Raw genomic sequence first — 20587 nt, 5'->3', positions numbered from 1 at the left:
AAAACTTTCTTGACATTGACTCTTCGTCTTTCCTGATGGGGATGAAATCTGATCATCGTGAGCTTGTCAGTGCTCTACTACTTCTGAGTAGATTTTATTTGAAAACATTTGAAGTTATCCTAGATATTTATCTGGTATGCCAAAATGCTTTCTAACTATCACTACGTAAAATAGGAATGATTGCTGTGCACACTAGCACATACAAGTACACCATTTGACATCGAACCAGCTTTTTAGGATGGATCTTCCCAACCCTTTAATCTGAGCAGTGTGCTTGTTACTTTGAATAATCTCCAACAGTGCTAGCAGTTGCCAGAAAATAAAGTCGATGCCACTGCAGTGGCCCTTTTCTTGCAAGTGTTATGTGCTTGTTTGTGTTGCCCTGTTGGTCAGAGAAAGTTAGAAGTCATTGCTTATGTAAAATTGTGATCTTTCAACATTATTTTATCATCACTTCAGAATTGCTCTTCTGTGGTTCTTTTCCGTGAGCAGTGTCATTAGGGTCAAGATAGACAGGTATCTGACTTGCGTCTCATGTCTTGGGCTTTTACAGGTACTTCACATCTCTGTTTTGATTTGCGCATTTGATGTAAACAGAAGCAGTGTTACTGCTAAACTGTTCTAAGAATTAAGGGTGAGATTTTAAAAAATAAGTGATTATTATTTTATTAGCCTCATTAAGCCATTATTTTGGGGGGAATGAAGAGCAATTTGACATTGACTCCATTTTTTAACTCTCTTCTGTTTTATGGCTGCATAAGCCAGTGAGGAAGCATGCTTTTACCTATGACCATGATTCACTTTCATTGAGCCTGTACTTTCCTCCAGGGTCTCAGATTGTGGGGGGGGAGAAAAAAAAGCATGAACAAAAAGCTGTCATGTCACTCTGTTGTTAAGATTGCATGACTAAGTTCCAAAAAAAGTTGAGAAGTGCCCTATTTCTTGTGTTCCTTTGCGCATATGCTTTGTGCCAGTCTGAAGAAATTAAATCAAGATGAATATTCAGAGAATTAACATAAAAAGTAAAAAGTTGTGTCCCTCTCCCAACTGTCTAATGACTACATTAACAGCAGTTTGGTGGTTCTTGCTTTCTGAGGTATCTTCCCATTATATCTATTGTGTGATCGTGCTATTTAGCCCCACTGCTGGCGCTGTTTATATTTTCAGAGAGCTTGTAGTAGCATGGAAAGTTCTCCTGCTTTTTCTATTGCATTGCAAGGTGGTGGGTTTTTTTTCCGAGTCTAAAATGATGTTTCAGTTCTTGGATTCAGACTTCAAAAAACTCCGTTAAAGCCTGGGGTTGGGAACTTAATTTGTTTCTCTGGTTTGGTTCTGGTTTTGTTGGGTTTCTGCAATGAGCATGATGTTAAAAGCAGAAAGCTGTAGAGTATTGCAGTAATTGGTAGTCTGCATTGAACTTGATAGTCTGCATTGAACTTGGTCATGAAAGTGAAAAGAAAGACACTAGCTTTATACCGTGTGCAGTGGCCCTTTTCGATATAGCTACTTGATGCACCCATACAGAATACTGAAGTGGATATTTCCCCCCCACTCCCTTCCTCTTTTTTTACTGATCTGTTCACAGGGTGGATTTGAAGTGTTCGCATTAGCTCTTTAAAGTACCAAGTAAAAATCTTCAAATGGTCTGCTTTGCATACTTCAGGCGATAGCCCTGCCACATGGCAGAGGGGTTAGTCAGGGATGGGATTTCAGTGAACTTAGCGAAACTGTTTGAACATGAAGATTTCAGCAGTTAAATATTTGCACATGCCTGTTTAGGGCCTGAATTTTGTTTTAGGCAGACAGTGTGCTATCTGTATGTGTAAGAAATGAAAAAGATGTATATGATAGTAGAGTGGTACAATTCTGCTGAGAGTGTTTTTCCATCTTGTGCTTCTGAAAGAGCAGTGAAGTTGAGTGCTGTTGTGCAGTTTTCTTACACTAGGCTATACTGTTTTAAATTTTATTGGCTTAAGAACATCCACTTAATCTAAGCATGACAGGCTTTTAGAAGCATCAGCACTCCAGGCATTAAAACCAACATACTTTTCCAAACCCATTTTTCAATAAAACAAAATCCTGTTTTGGTTTTGACAGATGAATGATGGTCCTTTGTGCAAGTGCAGTGCTAAAGCCCGGCGAACAGGAATAAGACATGGCATTTATCCTGGTGAAGAGGTAAGTAATTCTGAGAATAGCAATTATGAATACAAACTTGCTGCTGTAAACTCATACTTGGGTTGATTTAAGACAGGTTATTTTTTTTTACGTGATTTACAGGCTGAGTAAAAAATCCTGTGTGACTTTAAATCACTTAGTTATATAAGCTCATATTTAAAATGCAGTACTGGTAATGAAATCCACCTGAAAACTATGGAAAACTTTTGCCTGCATTTGTTTAGTTCTAGGGTTTTGAAAAATGGTGTTGGAATATTTTCCTTAGAAATATTCATTTGTACAGTGTATGCTTTATGATCAGTACCATTTCTGGAAATAAAAACGGTGCTTGGATGACCTCAAGCATTTTTATTCTAAAAAAAAGTTTGTTCTTGTTCAGAATTGGAGAACATTAATATGTAGGGTTTATAATTTACCCTTGTAATTTTTCTTGAATAATTTTATTTTTCAGTATGCCTTCTCACATATACTTACTGAAACATTCTTTTATTTCTCTGCAGTTAAGGATTTATGAATGCTTCTGTGAATTATTCTAGTTCAGAAAATTGGCTTTAATTTGAAGCTTATTATAAATCACTTCAGTTCAGGATCAGTTCCACCCCACATTGTCTGTAGTGTTTTTTTTGTGAAGAAGAAAGAGGGAAAATTAGGAGGAGAAAATTGATGTATGAAACTTGCTGCATGAAGGCAGGTGCTCCCTGAAGCATGGCCAGTTGGGAAATTTTCTGAGATTTTCTGAAACCCCAGGATGTACTAGTTTTTAGAGTGTCCTGTAGATAAAACTGCTTAGCTTTAAACTAGCTGGGTTGTAACTGTCTTTTTGCAGCAGTGAGAAGCTTAATTTGCAGCTGAACAGCCAGAGTAATTACCCTACTTGCTGGATGTGCGAAGTGTGCATTGCTGCGTAGCAGTGTCACTGTCTTGCCATCACAACCAGGCCACCTTTTGTAATACTGTTTAGAGTAGTACCCCATTTGCTGCAGTGATTTCTTTTTTTTTTCCTCACGAAGACAGATGTATTCCAAACAGGCTGGTGTCAGTGTCTGAACTGCAGCAAATTGGATGTAAGGCATATGAGAAACTCTTTCTTGTCTGACTGCTGAGGATTTTTAGGTCTTTAAACTGGATGCTTCAGAACAAGCTGGAGGAAAACATGACTTCCGGGCGGTTGGTGTTGTATCAGATTGAACAGGGGGCTGGCTGCCTTTGGACCTCTCAGGCAGGCAGAGCAGGGTTACCAGAGCTGTCTCTGTGGTGGTAGGCTAATCTGTTCTCTTCAGGCCCCAGATTTGCCCCAGGCAGATGAGCCGATACTTGTCTGTCTTGATGACATACTTTGAGATCTTATATGAGGTCCAAGTTCCTTTTTGTAAGCTTTTAAAATCAGTTTCTTGAAACAGATTTATATAAAAGAGGAAATTAGTCTGGTATGTAAGCAACTAGCTGCTGTGTGTAAGAAAGATTGAGAGTCAAATGGAAAATGAAAAAAATACAGCAGTTTTTCACTTTTGTTTTCCTTTTGAATAGCTTTAAAAATATGTATGAAAGTGAAAACACAGATAAGGCCTCACTTCTTCACAAATTTTATTTTTTATATTTTTAATCTTCCCAGATTTTATATTTTATTTGATTTTTCTTAATGCCTATTTCATGGCTATTATAAATGCTTTATTCTCTCTTTTAATCTAAATTTGCCTTGACTCTACATATAATTCTACTTATCTCTTTCTTTAAGCCCATTAAACCATGTCGCCCCATGACCAACAATGCTGGAAGACTATACCACTATCGAATTACTGTGTCGCCTCCCACAAACTTCTTAGTAAGTACTTTATAAATAATTCTAACTAGGACTCTAATTTTGTTTTCAGTGATGGAAGTAGTACTCCTTCTTGCTTACTCTGTGGTGGTTTTGTTTGCTTTTTTAAGACAGACAGACCTACTGTTATTGAGTATGATGACCATGAATATATCTTTGAAGGGTTCTCAATGTTTGCACATGCCCCACTAACAAACGTAAGTATGTTCATTATTGTATATGTGGGATTTGTTTGGAAGGTAAGCTGTTTGTGCCCTGAAGTAGAACTTCTCTAAACTGATGACGTGTATTGCAAACCTCTTGCCAGCACTGTGGACAGGGTAAAGACATTTGTGCTAATGAGTCTCAGGTTTTGTCTTGACAAATATTAAAATCTGTAGGCATTTAGAGGCAATTAGTTTTGTTTTGAAAGAAAATATAACAAGAAAAGGACATGATTGGTACTTGACTGCCCTTCTTTTCCAATATAAGCTGTTAGCCATATCTGAATAAAAAATATGCAAATGCTCAATTTCTGTACACTTGAAGATTTTTTTGTTATCTTAATATTTCAAGAAGTGTTTTTTCAGATGCCGTAGTATTTGTTTGTTTCCTTTAGTTTTATTTCTATTACTGTCTATACTACCCATACCAAAACCTGGTACAAGAATGGCTATTAGTACAGGACTGGGAAGTAAGAATACTGGAACTGAGAGGCACTGAGAAGAAAATATTTTTTTTCCCCTGAAAGTTTGCCTACATAGTGTATATGACAACAGTTTATTTTTGGAGAGCAGGGGAAGGGTCTTTTGTTGACAGAAAGTCAGGGAGAGAATGGAATTCAGCCTGTGGCATGGCAGTGTGAAGCACTCCTGTCCAGTAGCATTAACTCAGCCTTGGGATTCAAGGCAGGTTTGTCTCAAGGCTTTACATTTTTGCTGTGCAAATGAGTGAAAAGGAACAGTTTTGGCTTACTCCCATTAAAAGGACAGAGGGAACACTTTATAATCTGTGTGTCTGCTGCATGACAGGAAGGCAGAGAGGTATGGAAATTTTTAATATACAGAAAACAAAGAAAACTCTTCTTGTCTGACACAAATAGTTAGTGAAGCCATTGAGCTTACTCTTACTGTAAAGTACATATGTTTCTTCTCATTCCAAATTGGGGAAGCGATCAGCATAATTTTTACAGAGTTGGAAATAGAAAGCAATGCTGTATTGTCAGTTCCTGTTACTAACGTGTATAAAGCCCTTTGGAATCTCTTGGTGTCCTGAGATGATTTTTGGCAGCATAAAACCTGCTGTTTGAGAGACGTTTCTGTAGTCTATTAGAAATTTAGCTTTTTTGCTTTAAAACATACCATTTGAACAAACATACACACCTTCAGCAGTATGTGGGCTTTGCAAATGAAGGGACCTTTTCCCTAAGGAGAAAAAAGGGAATTGGATGTTTGTCTTACTAGTTAGTTGAGTGAACTTCTGAGAACATTTATTGGATGAAATTAGTATAAAGCTATAGATTTATCCTGATGTTCTTAGGTTGTGCTGCTATGGCTTAAAACTGTTTTTTTAAGATAGTATAGCTAACAGAATTGGCAGTGTGCCAAAAACACCTTGCCTTCAGGTCACAGTATCAATCTGACATATGTCACCAACAATAAATTCACTTCCAAATATACAAGGGAGAGAAGATACAGGTTTCCTAAGCTTCTCTTTTTCTTCTAAAGAAAATTTTATCTCCAGTAGATGGCATTATTTAATCTTCCTTTACCATCCCTCCTGTCAGCCCTGTGTTATTACAGAGGTGGAGGTTAGAACCATTGCTTCTGTTGCATGTGCTTGTGTTCCCCCATCTTTGCATGATTCCCCAGAGCAGCTGTTTTATTAAGTGCCCTTTTCACTAGACAGTAATACCCTTGCATACAATATTGTATTAACTATACATTTTATGCAGTATAGTTTTTCATGCTGAATTTCTATTTTCCTTTCAGATTCCGCTATGTAAAGTAATCAGATTTAACATTGACTATACAATTCATTTCATTGAGGAGATGATGCCTGAGGTAAGAAGGATAGTTAGTCAAAAAGTCAGGGTGGGTTATGAGTTGTTAATATGCTTTATGGATTAAACTCTTTAGAATCCCGTCTTGTGAAATCTCTAAGAGAGACAGGCTGTGTTCTGAATGAATAGCTGAATAGGAACTTGCACTCACAGGTACTCCATCTACCTAGATTATTAATATAGTATTATATTAATATTATAGAATGATAGAATCATAGAGTAGATTGGGTAGGAAGGGACCTTCAAAGGTCATCTAGTCCAACCCCCCTGCAATGAGCAGGGACATCTTCAACTAGATAAGGTTGCCCAGAACCACATCCAGCCTGGCCTTGAATGTCTCTAGGGATAGTGCATCCACCACCTCTCTGGGCAACCTGTGTCAGTATTTTACCACCCTCATTGTAAAGATTTTTTTTCTCATGTCCAGCCTGAATCTCCCCTCTTTTAGTTTAAAACCATCACGCCTCATCCTATTGCAGCAGGCCCTGCTGAGAAGTGTCTCCCTGTCTTTCTTATAGGCCCATTTAAGAACTGAAAGGCAGCAGTAAGGTCTCCCTGGAGCCTGCTCTTCTTCAGGCCAAACAACCCCAACTCACTCAGCCTTTCGTCACAGGAGAGGTGCTCCACCGCTCTGATAATTTTTGTGGCCCTTACTCTATGTTATTATATATTAAAATCAAATAGTAAGAAGTGCTTATGTCCATAGCTTCTTTTCATTTTAAGTTATATACAATATATATCAGGTACTCTTATCGCTACTGCTGAGTTAGGGATTATCCTTCTCTTACGGATGACAAAAAAAAGGCAAATGGAGGTACTTGTTTGCCAGGACCACATAAGTCAATGGCAGAGCTGAAACTTAATGATAAATTTGAAGGTCTGAAGATTGCTTATCAGTACTTAATATAAGCTGTTGCCAAAACAAATTTCCTGTGGATACAAAAAAAGCCCATTCAGTTAATAATAGAAATTAATCCCTGGTGAAACCAGCTTGTGAAGTAAATTGTTGCAGTGGAACAGCATGTGTAGGTACAGAAACACCCCTGCATATTAACTACAAAGATAGGATCAGTGTTTAATTTAGTCACATATATTTGCATTTTTCTTTCTAGCTATCTCTCTTTTGTGACTCAACAGCATCTAAACATATGCAAAAGCCCTGAAATTCCTCAGCAACTTTAATGTGATCAAAGCAATTCATTGCTTGTTAGTGAATCTACTGCGTTGACTCCAAATCTTGTTCTAAAACAACAAATGGCCATCAAGCAAAATAGGAAACAGGACATTTTTTGGACTTCTGGTTAAATGGCTACAGCAGTTGGCTACAGTGTTATTTGCAGACTGTCTTTACTAGTGATGGATTGCAAAGGAGATTGTGTTTTGGGTTATACGTGGCCAGTATAATACATGTAGAATTTATATCCTGACTTTGTTGTTGTTGTTGTTGTTGTTGTTCAGGAAAGCTTTTTAAATTACTTCATTGCTGAATGAAAGCTCCTTGCTTTGGAGGAGCTGCTTTGCCACTTGATGAGAATCTCCCTCCTGCCTATAATATGTTGATTTGGACATTGAATAAAGAGTCTTAATTACAGTGCTTTCTGAAGAGACCACTGTGTTATGTTGCAGTAGATGATTACAGATATCTCAATATTGTTTCCAAAGCCCAGTGTCTAGTGTTGGCAACTAAGAAGATGCCAGGGGTTTTAATTTTCTTTTTTCTTTTTTTTTCTCCCCCTCTTTTTTTTTTTTTTCATTTCATTTTCATTCATTCTTTTTTTCATTTCATATGTGAGTGGCACTATATGTATTATAGTATTATATAATTATAATTCTGGTTTATTTCTTTCCCCAGAATTTTTGTGTGAGAGGTCTTGAGCTGTTCTCTTCATATCTATTCAAAGATATTTTGGAGCTGTATGACTGGAATCTTAACGGTAACTTATTTAGGGGAAAAAAACCCAACAAACCAACATACCCAAACCCCAATTAATTGTAGCTGTTGTAAATAAGATTGCTTTATTAGGTTCTTTGGTGTAAAAAGTAAAAAAAGTGGAGAGAGGCCTCAAAAGAAAAAAGTCATATGCTGTTTTATAAGAGAGGGACAAACTTCCCCTTTCTTCTCCAAGAAGATGAAAACTTTTAGAGTTCATTAGTGTGGGCTGGAGCAATTAAAACACGCAAACTTAGCACTGTATTCTTGCATATAAACTAAATTTCTTTCTTAATCCAAGCCTGATATTTTTAATCAAACAGTAAATATTATTGTATGTTAATATTGCATAGTATCCTGTGCATGGTCTTTTGAAAGCCAAGGTGTCAGGTAGACTATTCTTTCTGGTTTTATGAGCTAACAAACAAGTTACTTGTACACTATTTCTCTACAGTCAACATACAAGGCAGTGTCATACAGACAGCTGTAGAGGGATAACGTGTCATTATAGCTGCATGGTTTTGACTTGACAAGATGAAAATACATGTTTCTGTGAAGACTGCAACAAAGGAATTTCAGGGATGATACTTCCCTTGGTCTAAAAGAAAACAGAGAATATCAAAGGAATTTCATTTCAGAATCTGTAGGTGTGTTTTGGTGTCTTGACTTTGTCTATGGAGATGTACTCTGCACTTAGTGCAGTTAAACTAAGCAGCATACAGGTTACATACATCTTGTGTAGCCTTCTTTGGTTTGATACTAATATCAGTATTGTCTTTTGTATCACTGATTCCGATTGTTCTTTCTTTTTTAACACCAGGTACTTACTGGTTTTGTTTTTCTTTTCATGAAAAGCTTTGTATGATGAAATAGGAAACAAAAAAAAAAAAAAAAATCATGAAATAACAAGGAAATTTCTATGATGTTATATTTTGTTAATGTAACCAAAAGACACCCCCCTAATAGGGAGGGACTAATAAACTACTGCTTGTGTCTGTAAAGAGTAAGCAAATTATATAAAAGTGTTTTATCGCTGTTTTAATTAAAACTGCTGTGTTTTTGTTAGATTCTTTTTATTTTTAAGTTATTGTAGCTTTCTTTGAAATCGTGCATGTAAAAGCTTTCACTAGAAGTTGTTATTCTGTTCCTCTCTACTGTGCATTTTGTTATTTTTCTGATTGAAATGTAGCCCCTTTCAAATGTAATCACCGTTTTCTGATTCTGTTTATGCAGGGTTGCATTCTTTTTTTTTCTTCTTTTGCAAATATTTTGCTGTTCATAAATTTTCCTTTTTTTTTTTTTTCATATTTAAGGTCCTTTACTTGAAAATGATTCTGTTTCCTGTCCCAGATTTCACTTCATGCCACGATTTGTGAGATTTCTTCCAGGTAACGTTTGTATTATGTAGCTTTATGGTAATTAGATCTAAAAATAAACACAAAAAAAACCCCAAAACAACCCAAACCACAAATCCCTCCCAAAGCACACCCTACCTCCCTACTCCCCAAAAAATCCCCCAAACAACTTACTGCAAATGGTTCAGTCAGTGAGAGATCTAGTGCTTTCACCTGAAGTCTGTAGTGCTTGCGGGCAGTGTGGATAGTTTACTCAGAACTAGGATCAGACGGGCAGGCCAAGTCTCAGCTTTTGTCTTAAAATTACCTAAATGGTAATTTTAGGCAGTGCTGAGTCATCCTTGACTTGCCTTGCAATGGAGCTGTGACGTTTGAGGAGTGCTATTGCCTAAAGTCACATGACACTGATTTTCATGTCCCCTCAGCTCTTCAGGATACCATGTGATTATATAAAAATTCTTGATGTGCAGTTTTGGGGGTCAGCATGATTGATGTTCCTGAGCACATGTTCTGTTTGTTTGTTTCTTAATGCAAACTGAGACCTTGCAGCAAATGGTGAAAGACATAAAAACACCATTCAGTGCAATTCAACCCTAGCCTGCCAGCCAAGGACAAACTTTAGTGTGGAGCATTACGCTTATTTTGAGTGAACAGCTTACACAGGCGTTTAACACATCCCTAAGATACTAGGGCAGTCATTCAGTTGATACAAATGTCATGGCTCCGTTGAAAATGTGTCCTGCTGAGATCTTGCCAGTGATTGCACTGTGTTGTGTGGGCAGGAGGATGCATTTCAGCTGCTGGACTGAGGGTGCAGATGAGACATGGAACAGTCTTTGTCAAGAGGGCTGTGGCCTGGAGGTGCTCTCTGCTCTGGGCTTTGAAACTTAGTTGAGATATTAATTATAGCTGTAGCTAAATGAGGTTTGGCTCGTTACTGTGGAGAGCACTGATAGCTAGATGACTATATTTCTAATTGTTGTTGCTTCCTGGATACACAACACTGTTCAATCAGAAGCAGAGCTCTGAGGCTTGCTAGCAAACATTGATTTGCTCCTGCTGAAGCAATTTACAAAATAAGCCATCAAGCCACATGTGGCTGATTAACTTGACCTCATCACAAAAGGAGAACAAGTTTGACCTGCCTGGTTTGTGTAGCTTGAGGGTGTTTTCCTGTTAGTTTGAGGGTTTTATACTAGGATTTAGTTTAGTTTAGTTTAGAAGTCAGCTCTTTCTGTGCTTTTGGATTGTTGTAGGGAGAGATGAGTCTCTGTATTCCTGTGTGCTTTCACTTTGAGTTCCCAGCCTTCTAACTCTTTGTAAAAATGTCTTTTTTTTAATATATTACTGCATATATAGTTGCCTTTTAGCATATTTATTTACAGATTTTTTTTTTTTAATCAAGTTTGCATTTTGTATTGATTATTTTTTGAGATATCCTTAGAGATTTTTAATTTCCAGAGAGTGGGAATCTATTACTTTCAGGTATGTTTACAGACACTATCTATGTCTAATCAAAGGAGACATTGGTGCAATAGGTCTCCACACATCCATCAACTGTCTATTTAAAGATAAAAATGAATTGCTGTTTTCCTATCCCCTTTGCTTTTCTTTCTTATTTTTCTAATGTGGTCTGAAAATAAGAGGTTTGGGATGTCAGGTTTTCTATGTGGATTACTTAGAGACAGGCCTTGCGGTAGCTCTGAGCTTTGAGCTAATCATACCAGGTTTACTGAGTGTCAGAGATGTGTAGCACGCAGAATAGTTGATGTGTTGTATTCATAGTTGTAGACTTTTATGATGATAAATATACTGAGAGTAAAAGACTAGGAAAAAAAAATAATAAATCTGAGGTCCCAAACACTGCATGTTCTGACCCACGAAAGGTCAGGTCTCTAACTGCTATTTAGCACACTATCTGTAGTGACCTGTACCCTTCCTGTACATGGCCTTCAGTAAGGCTACACTTTTTTTTGTGTGTGTGTGTGTGTGTGATTGGTGGAGATGGGTTACCTCTTGTGTAACAGTATGATTTTGCTGTTGACAAAGACAAAGGTCTTGTAAACTGAGTCCCCCTTTAATCTGAAGGAAAACTTTGCGTATTTAAAAATTTGCCCCTGTAGCTATTTAGAAGTATTTTCTGTTTCCTGTGAGGTTTGGGATGTGTTTTCCCCATTTAAGATTGCCTCTTGGAATTTGAATGAGGTTAATTGTTCTGAGAGGCCAAGTTATATCATTCCCTTTCATCTTTTCTGTACCATAGTGCTGTAATCCCAGCTGAAATAAGAGAAGTGCTTGTTCCCTTGCGTGTCTTGTAGAGGACATCACCTTACACAGCACAGCCGTTACGCAGCAGTTCTGTGAGGCTTTTCCTATGTGCCTGTGGTCACATTCCCTGTGCTGTGGCATCATCTTCAATATTGCTCTAAGTCTTTACTTCTGTCTTTTTCCTCCGTTACTTTTTTTGTGTATGTAGTGATAGAATGTTCTCGGGGACAGGGATCAGATTGCTCCTGCTTCCTGGGGTAGGGAAATCAACATTTGTGCTCGGTGGGGATGAAACTTCAAGATGCCTCCATACCTACAGATTAATATCCTGTTGGTGAAGGTGGGGGTCAGAGAGATGTGTGTCAGAATTAAAGCACTGCAGTAACGTGTCTATCTTTTTACTCATATGAGCAGACATACTGAATTCGAATAGTCAGTGAGTGGCGGTCTGTCAGGACTGTCACTCATCTTCCCTGTTTGCATTTTCATATCTGTAATTGGCTACCTGGAGCCAGTGAGATGTTTATTATACTGTCTTCCTTTGTTACAAGCACCATTTGCTGTGCATGTTTCCTGGGGTCTCAGACATATTTAGTAGTTTTCACATGCCCTTGATTCATTTAGTGACAGAAGACAGCATGTGGCTCTTTAGTCTTCATTACTGCAGGTACAGCATGTAAGCACTACAGATGAGTTTAAAATGTAAGGATAACTTCTTACATCAATCCAGAAGTATCCCATAAAATTTTGAGTGTTCTTTAAAAAAGCTGCAGAAATGCCTAAAGGCTTTTTAACTATTGTTGTAAAAAGAATGATAAAAGTGTGAAAAGGAAGATATAACTGGACAGTGTAACTGATTGTTCTGCCTACTCATTTTAAAGTTTTTTCAGGCAAGTTAGAAACTTCAGCTTTACGGTATGATGAAACTGTTACTTTCGCTACCATTACCATTACTGCTTCCAGTTTAGCTAAGTGTTTATGCATGTGTGGTATTCATCAATAAAACATTTGCCTTCATATTTGTCAAATTGCTTAAGCATTTTGCATTTTATTTTGCTCATCCAAATATTTCATGTGTTCTGCATATTTTCTCTTTTGCTCATGCTTTAGAAGTAAATACCTGAAATGTGGGTTGTTTTGTTTTGGTTTTTTTTATGTTTTTAAGATGGAGGGAAAGAAGTACTCTCAATGCATCAGATTCTTCTCTACTTGTTACGATGCAGTAAAGCTCTGGTGCCTGAAGAGGAGATTGCCAACATGCTTCAGTGGGAAGAACTGGAATGGCAGAAATACGCAGAAGAATGCAAAGGGATGATTGTTACCAGCCCTGGCATGGTAGAGCAAATAATTCTGTTTTGTGACCAGCCCGATGACATGTACATGTCTTGTTTCAGAGAGATTCCTGCAGGCTGGATTGGAAAGGGAAAAGATGACCAGTGACAGTTGCAGATTGCTATAGGAACACTCCATTGACTTGTTCCAACCCTGGGAAAAATTGCACGCTCTGCTGAAGGGCAGATTTCCAGATGAGCACTGTTTCAACGTGCATGTTAAAAGGAATGGTGGAATTTTATGTATTTCAAACTGTAGTTTTCTCCTCTGCTGTCTTATTTTCTCAGACTGCCTTTGCTTGTGTGATCTCATTTTCTTTTTCTTGACACAGAACTGGAGAATTAGTAACTATTTGTTATTCTCTTTCATCTTTCTCTTTTGACCCTCTAGATTTAGATAGAGTACTCTATCCAGACTTTGCCCTGAATATGGAAAAGGTGTTTTCTGCCTATGTGGTTTTTTTCCACATTATTTCTATGTTGTTCTCGCTCGCACTGAGAAATTATGTGTACGTTAATGAATGCATCCATTAATTTTCAGTGCCAAGCTTGAAACCCCTATGGCCTTATTATTTGTGAAACAATTAAAATTAGTATTTTAAAACATAAATTGTCTGAACACAGCTCCTTTCAACTCCAGTGTTATGTGAATTTAGCCCATTTTTCTAACTTTCACACTTAAGAAATGTGGGTCACAAGAATAGATGATGTCCACCAAAAGCTGCAGGGTTCTCTCTGTGTGGTTTCATCAGTATTGCAGTGGTATCTCAGCACTAGAGGCATGTTTTGGACCTTATATTTTAGGCTGCTTTCTTTGTTGTAACGCATTTCTTCCTTTGACTTAATTTTCCTTCTTTGCTTATAGCTTAACTTCTTAGCTCCAGCAGAAGAAGTGTGACTTGGTATCATGCCTATGGGGAAATATAGCTTGCTGACTGATAAATCTGTCCCCAAACTGCAGCCATGATGACTTCCTAAATATATTTTTCAAGTTCGTATTTTTAAGTATGGCAACATTATGTTCAGTAAACTGCTTTATAAGCTGATCATAACTTCGGTGGGATAATTTATTTTTCTCTTTATTTGATTCTGAGCAGTTTTGCACTGGCTAAAACTTCCTAAACCAAAAGGAAAACAAGATCATCTGCTGGAACATGAAATACAGAATATACATGAACTCTTGCTATGGAAAGTTCTATCTGAGCTGATTAAAACTGAGGGCTAAACCAGAATCTCATAATAGAAATTGTTAGACAGCCTTAACTGTTTAACATTGCCTATGGTTTCTGTGATTCAAGGTACATGCTAGTGCACCAGTTGTCAGCATATAAACGGTATATGCTGACATAACTTCAGTGATCTTGCTGAAGATAGGCTGATTTCATCTAGCTGAAAACTTGCTTTTTTTGTTTAGCATTGGATGCTCGGTCCCTGGCAGTGTTCAAGGCCAGGCTGGATGGAGTCTAAGGGTAACACGGTTTAGTGTGTTGCTGCTTATAGCAGGGGGTTGGAGCTAGATGATCTTAAGGTCCTTTCCAATCCTAACTATTCTATGATTCTATGAAGCAACACATAAGTGCTTGTTCCTTGTGTCACTGAGCCGTAAATGTCTGTATGCACAAGGCTGTGCAATTTGTGAGTGGTAGTGTTAATTTTGAGATTTTGTGTATTTTTACTGACAAACTTTGCATTCTACAAGACAATGTTTTTAGAGATGCGTGTGGACATCAAAATATGTAAGCATAAAAGAAATCTACAGCACTTTGAAGCATTGTCATGTTATAATGCCATCATTAGAACATGTTTTTTCTCAAGAAGATTGCAATGACTTCTTAGTTTGTGGATTTTTTTGTTCGTTGCAGCATATTCTACTCAGTATGAAAGCATTTTCTGTGCATTTTACAGTGTTAGAAGATAAAACAGTTCTGTTATAGAGACAATGTGAAACTGTGAGAAAATGACAGCTCTTCAATTCAATTTCATCCACTTGACACAACAAAGTAAACCAACTAAATTTTATTTTGCTGCTTTCCTCCACAACATCGCTTCAGAAATAATAATTCCTCTTGTGAGCAGATCTCGGCTTTATATATGTATTTTAGTTAAAAGAAAAAGCAAAACAGCCAAACCAACAAGGTGTATATATGCATGATGGAGAAGGGAAAAAAACTTTTGTAGGCATATAAATCTCATGTGCTTAAACAACTAACAATAGTTCAGCATTATTTAAGTTACTCATGGTGTTTCATTAGTTCCATGAAACCTGTGTTGGAATAGATTTAAAGATTCACAAATTTTAATCCTCTTTAATACTTCACTCTTTCTAAAATATTGCTGCTTTTCTCAGTGGTTCAAATACATAGGTATTTTATAATCTTTTGTACTACATCTGCATGCAATCTCATCATGTCTTCTAATATCAGCAAAGCCTTGATTGATGAGGTTTAGAGTAGGAAAGAAAGGTAATGGGCCTCTGTTCTGTTAGAATTTCTTTGATTTTGATGAGATTTTTAAAAGCAAGGTTGTAATTACTAGATGGTCTCTCACAGCACATTTAAAAGAATGCAGGGGTAAATTTCCTTGCATCCTCTTTGCTGGTGCGTGATTTATACTGTATGTTTCTGTATGGTGCTGTTTGTTCATTTAAGCAGCTGCAGAAGCAACACCAGACAGGAAGCTAGTGTTCACCCTGCTAAAGGAAAAAAGCATAGCCTAGCTACACCGCTGTCTTAATCATCAGCGAAGGAACAATTGTGATTAAGTTTTAAAGGAGTTCTTTTTCCTGGTTGTTATCAGGTATCTGTGGGTGGCAAAACTCCAAGGCAGTGTCATAAATAGTCTGGTTTTGAGTGATCCTGAAGCCACATATTTCACACAGACCCTGCTATAGGCATATTGAAAGCTCTTCTCCGTTTCACACTCTTGAGGATCAGTTTACTTCTATTTAAGTATCTAAAATATAAAACATTTGAATAGGAGAATATTGCCTGTATTTTTAAAAAATATGTAATTGATATATTGAGTATAATTATTGTTTCATATTCTGCTAATTATATTTTGCCACCTTGTTTCATAGAGTAGTTGTGTAGGAAGGCTTCTCTTTTGAGGGGAGCAGGGATGGGAGAAGTTCCTCATTGTTAATGTTAAAAGAGGGGAGAACCAATGAACAACTTTTGTGAAGATAAAAATTTCTGAAATTGGCTTTGTGCAAACCCCACAAAACCAGATAAACTTAAATTTCAGGACTTTAAGCTCTGGTTTAGAGAACATCATTCCGCTTGGTACAAAATCCTCCCCATGTGTTTCATTAAATTTTGTTGTCCCAATCCCTTTTATTGGAAATGCTGTGGGGAAAGCATTTTCTTTTTTTATATGTTTTTTAAACCTGGCAGCATGAGTTAACTAACTTTTTTTTTTTCCTCCCCTCTCTTGTTTTTTGGCTGGGAAGATATAACTTTATGTTCAGTCATCATGTCCAGAGGGAAGCTAATATGCATTTTTCCCTTGGAAAATGTTTCTCTATCTGAATGTCAAAGTTTTAAGTAAGTTTTTGTTTTTCTAGAATATATTGGAAATGTGGCCACCTGATGAGGCTTACTTTTGTTTATAGAATTGGCTTTGCTTATCCATGCAGAAAATTATTCCTGTGAACAATTCTACCAAGATGGTTTGAAAGGTGAAAGCTTTGTTCCTGACACAGTTCTTATTGTTTTGTGAAGAGAATGGTGGGAGCTGTTTCTGTAACTCTGAAACTCATCTTTGAGAAATTCACAATGCTAAATTAGAAGTTTTGAGATTCAGGTAACTAGAAGTAATGGCCTTTTTCTGAAACTTTAGGCAAGCAGAAAATAATGGCCTCATCTAGCTGATTGCAAAGTGAGGAGTAAGCAGGCACATAACAAAGCAGCTTGCCAGGTAATGGAGATAATGTTTACTTGGAGACAAACCGTGCAGCTTCAGCTGAGTTCTAAAAAATGTTAGATAAATGATCAAGAGCTCTATAAGGAGCATGTCTTCTACAGTGATGTGCAGTTACTCATTTTCTGCATGTTTAGAGGTGAAGCAAAAGTTACTACCTCCTACACTGTCCTTTCTTGCTATAAAAAAAGAACTTTTGTTTTGAAGTGCAAAAAGGACAGAAGTCTCCTCATCATACAAGACTGTATTCCTCTTTGTACAAATTAGCCAAGAACCCTTTCTAAGAGTAGCATGACAGATTTGTTAAATTCTGTTTAGTTGGTGTGATTGAATGGATCTAATAATGGCTTCACTTGCTCTGGAAATCAGGAACAGAACTAAAATTAGAGGGTAACCTGATCAACCTGATCTTAGTGAACTACTTAGGCATGTGGGAGCTTGGATGCCAGAATGCTAATCCTGATTTTATTTCCTGTGTGATATTTGACTGAAGAAAGTTGCTTTAAGTTCTTGGAAATAATCTAACTGTAAATTTCCTGACTTGTAAAATAAAAATACTTCCTTTTTTCACTGAAAGTGTTAAGTTGATTAACTTCATTTCAGACATTGTCATTGCCAAACATATAATATTAATGATTAGTTTTATGTGTATTTTAATAAGCTTGGAATATTGTTGCTTCGTGGTTCCTGGATGGTGTCAGCTAGAGGCAATACATTTTCCATGGAGCTATTGTCAATTAGGTGTGTTTTGTTTTTTCTCCTAGAAACCCAGCTCAGTTCGTATTGATCAACTGGACCGCGAACAGTTCAATTCTGATGTAATTACTTTCCCCATTATTGTCCACTTCGGGATACGACCTGCTCAACTCAGTTATGCTGGAGATCCTCAGTAAGATGCTTTTCCTTCCATCTTTCATTCAGAAGCTCATTACTGCTGTCATTTGTGGCTTAAATAGGGCTTGTTTGTGTGCCTAATTGAGTCCAATATACAGCTTAGTGCTTATGACATTGGACACAAGCTCTTGTAAATTAGAGAATATAAGGTATAACTTCTTTTTTCCTGGCATCATTTAGGATCTGCTGAAGTAAATGCATGCATGTGCAGTATGATATTTCCTAACCAGAAAAAAGCTTTTCTAAGTCAGACCAAAGGTTCCTCAAGCTCCCTGTTATTTCTCTGAAAGGCTAGTTGCTCAAATAGAATAGTGTAACAGGAAGGCAGAGGGGGAGAAATACTTACCCAGGCTTCCAAAATATATGGGCTTCTGTGCTAGAGGATGTATTTAGGTCATTTTAACAGCCCTGAATGGACCTTCCTTTTCAAAATTTCACAAATCACTGTTTGAATCTTTTTATGCTACTGACAGGGTAATCACTTTCCCAGTACCATTGTGAATCATATGAAAAAGGACTCATTTTTGTTTCAGAGCTGCTACTTGATCATTTAATTCAATGCTTTTCAGGTCTTACATCTACTAAGGAAGAAAATGTTTGCTTTCTTAATGAAATTTGTTTCTTGCACCCTGCCATATCTTATTTGGGTGTCTCTTCTTATGCCTTGAACAATTGAGTCTATGTAACTGTTTCCTAGCTTGGAAGCTGTTACATCCATTCTGCTTTTCTCTGTACCGATCATATATAGAGATTGGGAGGAATGTAGTGAAGGGGTGAAAATGGAATCGAAACTTCAGGCAGAGCAAGAAATACTGTTTCACTGTGGATTTGTGTAGTGGCATAAAAGTGATTGCTGGATTTTGTTCGCAATTCTTTTCTTAGTTTCTAGCATTTCAGAGGACTTTTCCAGTGATTTGGAGATCTGAATAACAGTATAGAACTTCTCTCTCATGCATGTATAGTTAAGGTTGTCTTTTTTTCCTCATGTATCTTCCTCCAGTGTCTTTCAAGGACATTGAATTTCACCTGTAGTTTTGAGGCCCTAACAGTTATAATGTGCATGTATGACAGACATATTCTTCTACAACTGCTTGCTGAGAATTTTAAGCTTAATATTGTGGGAAGTGAGAAGAGTGAGTACTTATCCAGAAAACAACATATTTTCTTTTGGTTTTGATAATGACTTTTAATCCTCCTCATCTTTTACTTGTCTTATCCATAAAAAGAAAATAATTAAAGAACATAAGAACCACCTCTATTTTGATGCTAAATTTCTCAATACCGGTAAACTTGTAGTGCCTTGCATTGAAAACAGTATCAAAAAACAAGAATTATTCTTCCCACACTTTATTTTAACTTTCTTTAAAATTTCCTTTTTTTTTTTTTTTCCCCAGAGCTGCTTACATAATTTAGGTGTGCTGCTTTCTATCAAAGTAACAAAGTAGTTTTTGTGAAAGACCTCTGTGGTGCTATCGTAAATCTCAGGCTGAACTCTGGTGTATATATGAAATAGGTAGTACCAAGAAAAGATATTCCTCCAGTGTGTATTTTTTTATGAAGTTCAAAGACAAAGTTTTTGTTATTATAATCTGATTATTAATTCTCAAATTTAACTGTAATAACAGAGTTTGTTCTACCCACATTAGTACTAGTAGTAAAACATAGATTGTAGATAATAATTTCAGGTTTTTTGGTTTGGGTTGAAACCTCCTCATGGCATTTATTTGTCTTCTGTGTAGTTGATTCGTTCATTAACTCATTTTTCTTCTTTGGATGGTAATTTGTCAGAAATAGATGTGCTGTTCTGCACATTGCAGAAATGTGGAGAACAGAGCATAAGAAAAATCTATTGCTTGATCATTTCAGATGTGTCTATAGACTAAAAAAATACCAGAATCTCTGGAGGCAGAGAGTATGCATTTAATAATGCTTCAGAGAAATAGCTATGGAAAAAATGCCAATAAGAAAAGATCTGTTTGTGTGCCTGAGAATGTGGGATGCTGAGAAGATTATGAAATAAGAGAGCTGCTCCTTCATTTACTGCTTTGCAGTTGTAACTTCCTACTAAAACCACTGCTCTAAGGTGGTGCTGAGGAGGATCATCTTGTACAATGTAAATGGAAAATAAGTTACTTGGGTAAACTTACTCCCTCTGTCCTCTAATTCCCTGCTTCCTCTTAAAAGTCTGGGTTTATGTGGTTTCTCGAAAAAACTCTACAGAGGTTATAGTATTTTGAAGATAGCACTGTTTCCAAAGGACACAAAGTCCTTGGGAATGTCATGATCCTCTTGGTTGCTCCTCCCATAACAACCTTTGAACCTGTTGGTTATTTGCAGCTGAATGTAAAGGTGGGATGTTGTGTATAATTACAATGGAGTAAGTTCTTACAAGTTTTGTGACAATCCGTGCTAGATCACAGAGAAACTACTGCCGAGGAAAAAGTTCTGTTACTGGGATTCATGTGTAATTAGATACCCACAAAATAAGAAAAGGCTAGACAGTTGGAGAAAACCAGAAACCTTAAGTATATTCTAACCACAGAGGAAACTTGACTCGCTGTTTCCATTTAGCACAAACCAATAGGGGATGAAGCTTTTATTTCACAGTTCACAGAATTACTTCGTGTTGCACGTGACTTGTAGAGCTCTTCCTCATGTGCTTCACTGAAATGTTTCAGCTAGTGTACAGACAGACGCTTCCTGGGAAAGGTTACTACTGCTTTTCAATGAATGATAAGTAAACCTTGTTTAGAGAAGAGAGAGATTTCACCTGGAACATGGGCAAGTCTTATTAACATGTAGAGGTGGCCCTTTGGAGAGGATGAGTGGGTGTCTAGGAGACCTAGGTAGTGC

At 37.1% G+C, this 20587-nt stretch overlaps 1 protein-coding gene across 1 annotated transcript in view; it reads left to right on the top strand.

Annotated features, from left to right (window-relative positions):
- The window catches only part of DROSHA (drosha ribonuclease III), a 69263-nt gene that overhangs the window by 10557 nt on the left and 38119 nt on the right, over positions 1 to 20587 (top strand). The window contains exons 7-14 of the mRNA XM_030480812.2: positions 2098 to 2178; positions 3914 to 4000; positions 4108 to 4194; positions 5968 to 6039; positions 7891 to 7972; positions 9282 to 9356; positions 12757 to 12926; positions 17605 to 17729. Of these exons, the coding sequence (XP_030336672.1) occupies positions 2098 to 2178; positions 3914 to 4000; positions 4108 to 4194; positions 5968 to 6039; positions 7891 to 7972; positions 9282 to 9356; positions 12757 to 12926; positions 17605 to 17729 (779 nt within the window). The remainder of the gene's footprint in view (positions 1 to 2097; positions 2179 to 3913; positions 4001 to 4107; positions 4195 to 5967; positions 6040 to 7890; positions 7973 to 9281; positions 9357 to 12756; positions 12927 to 17604; positions 17730 to 20587) is intronic.

The sequence above is a fragment of the Strigops habroptila genome, chromosome 1 (assembly GCF_004027225.2).
Source record: "Strigops habroptila isolate Jane chromosome 1, bStrHab1.2.pri, whole genome shotgun sequence".
Lineage (NCBI taxonomy): Eukaryota > Metazoa > Chordata > Aves > Psittaciformes > Psittacidae > Strigops > Strigops habroptila.
The sequence above is the reverse complement of the archived record's forward strand: the minus strand, read 5'-3'. Positions and strand labels throughout refer to the sequence as shown.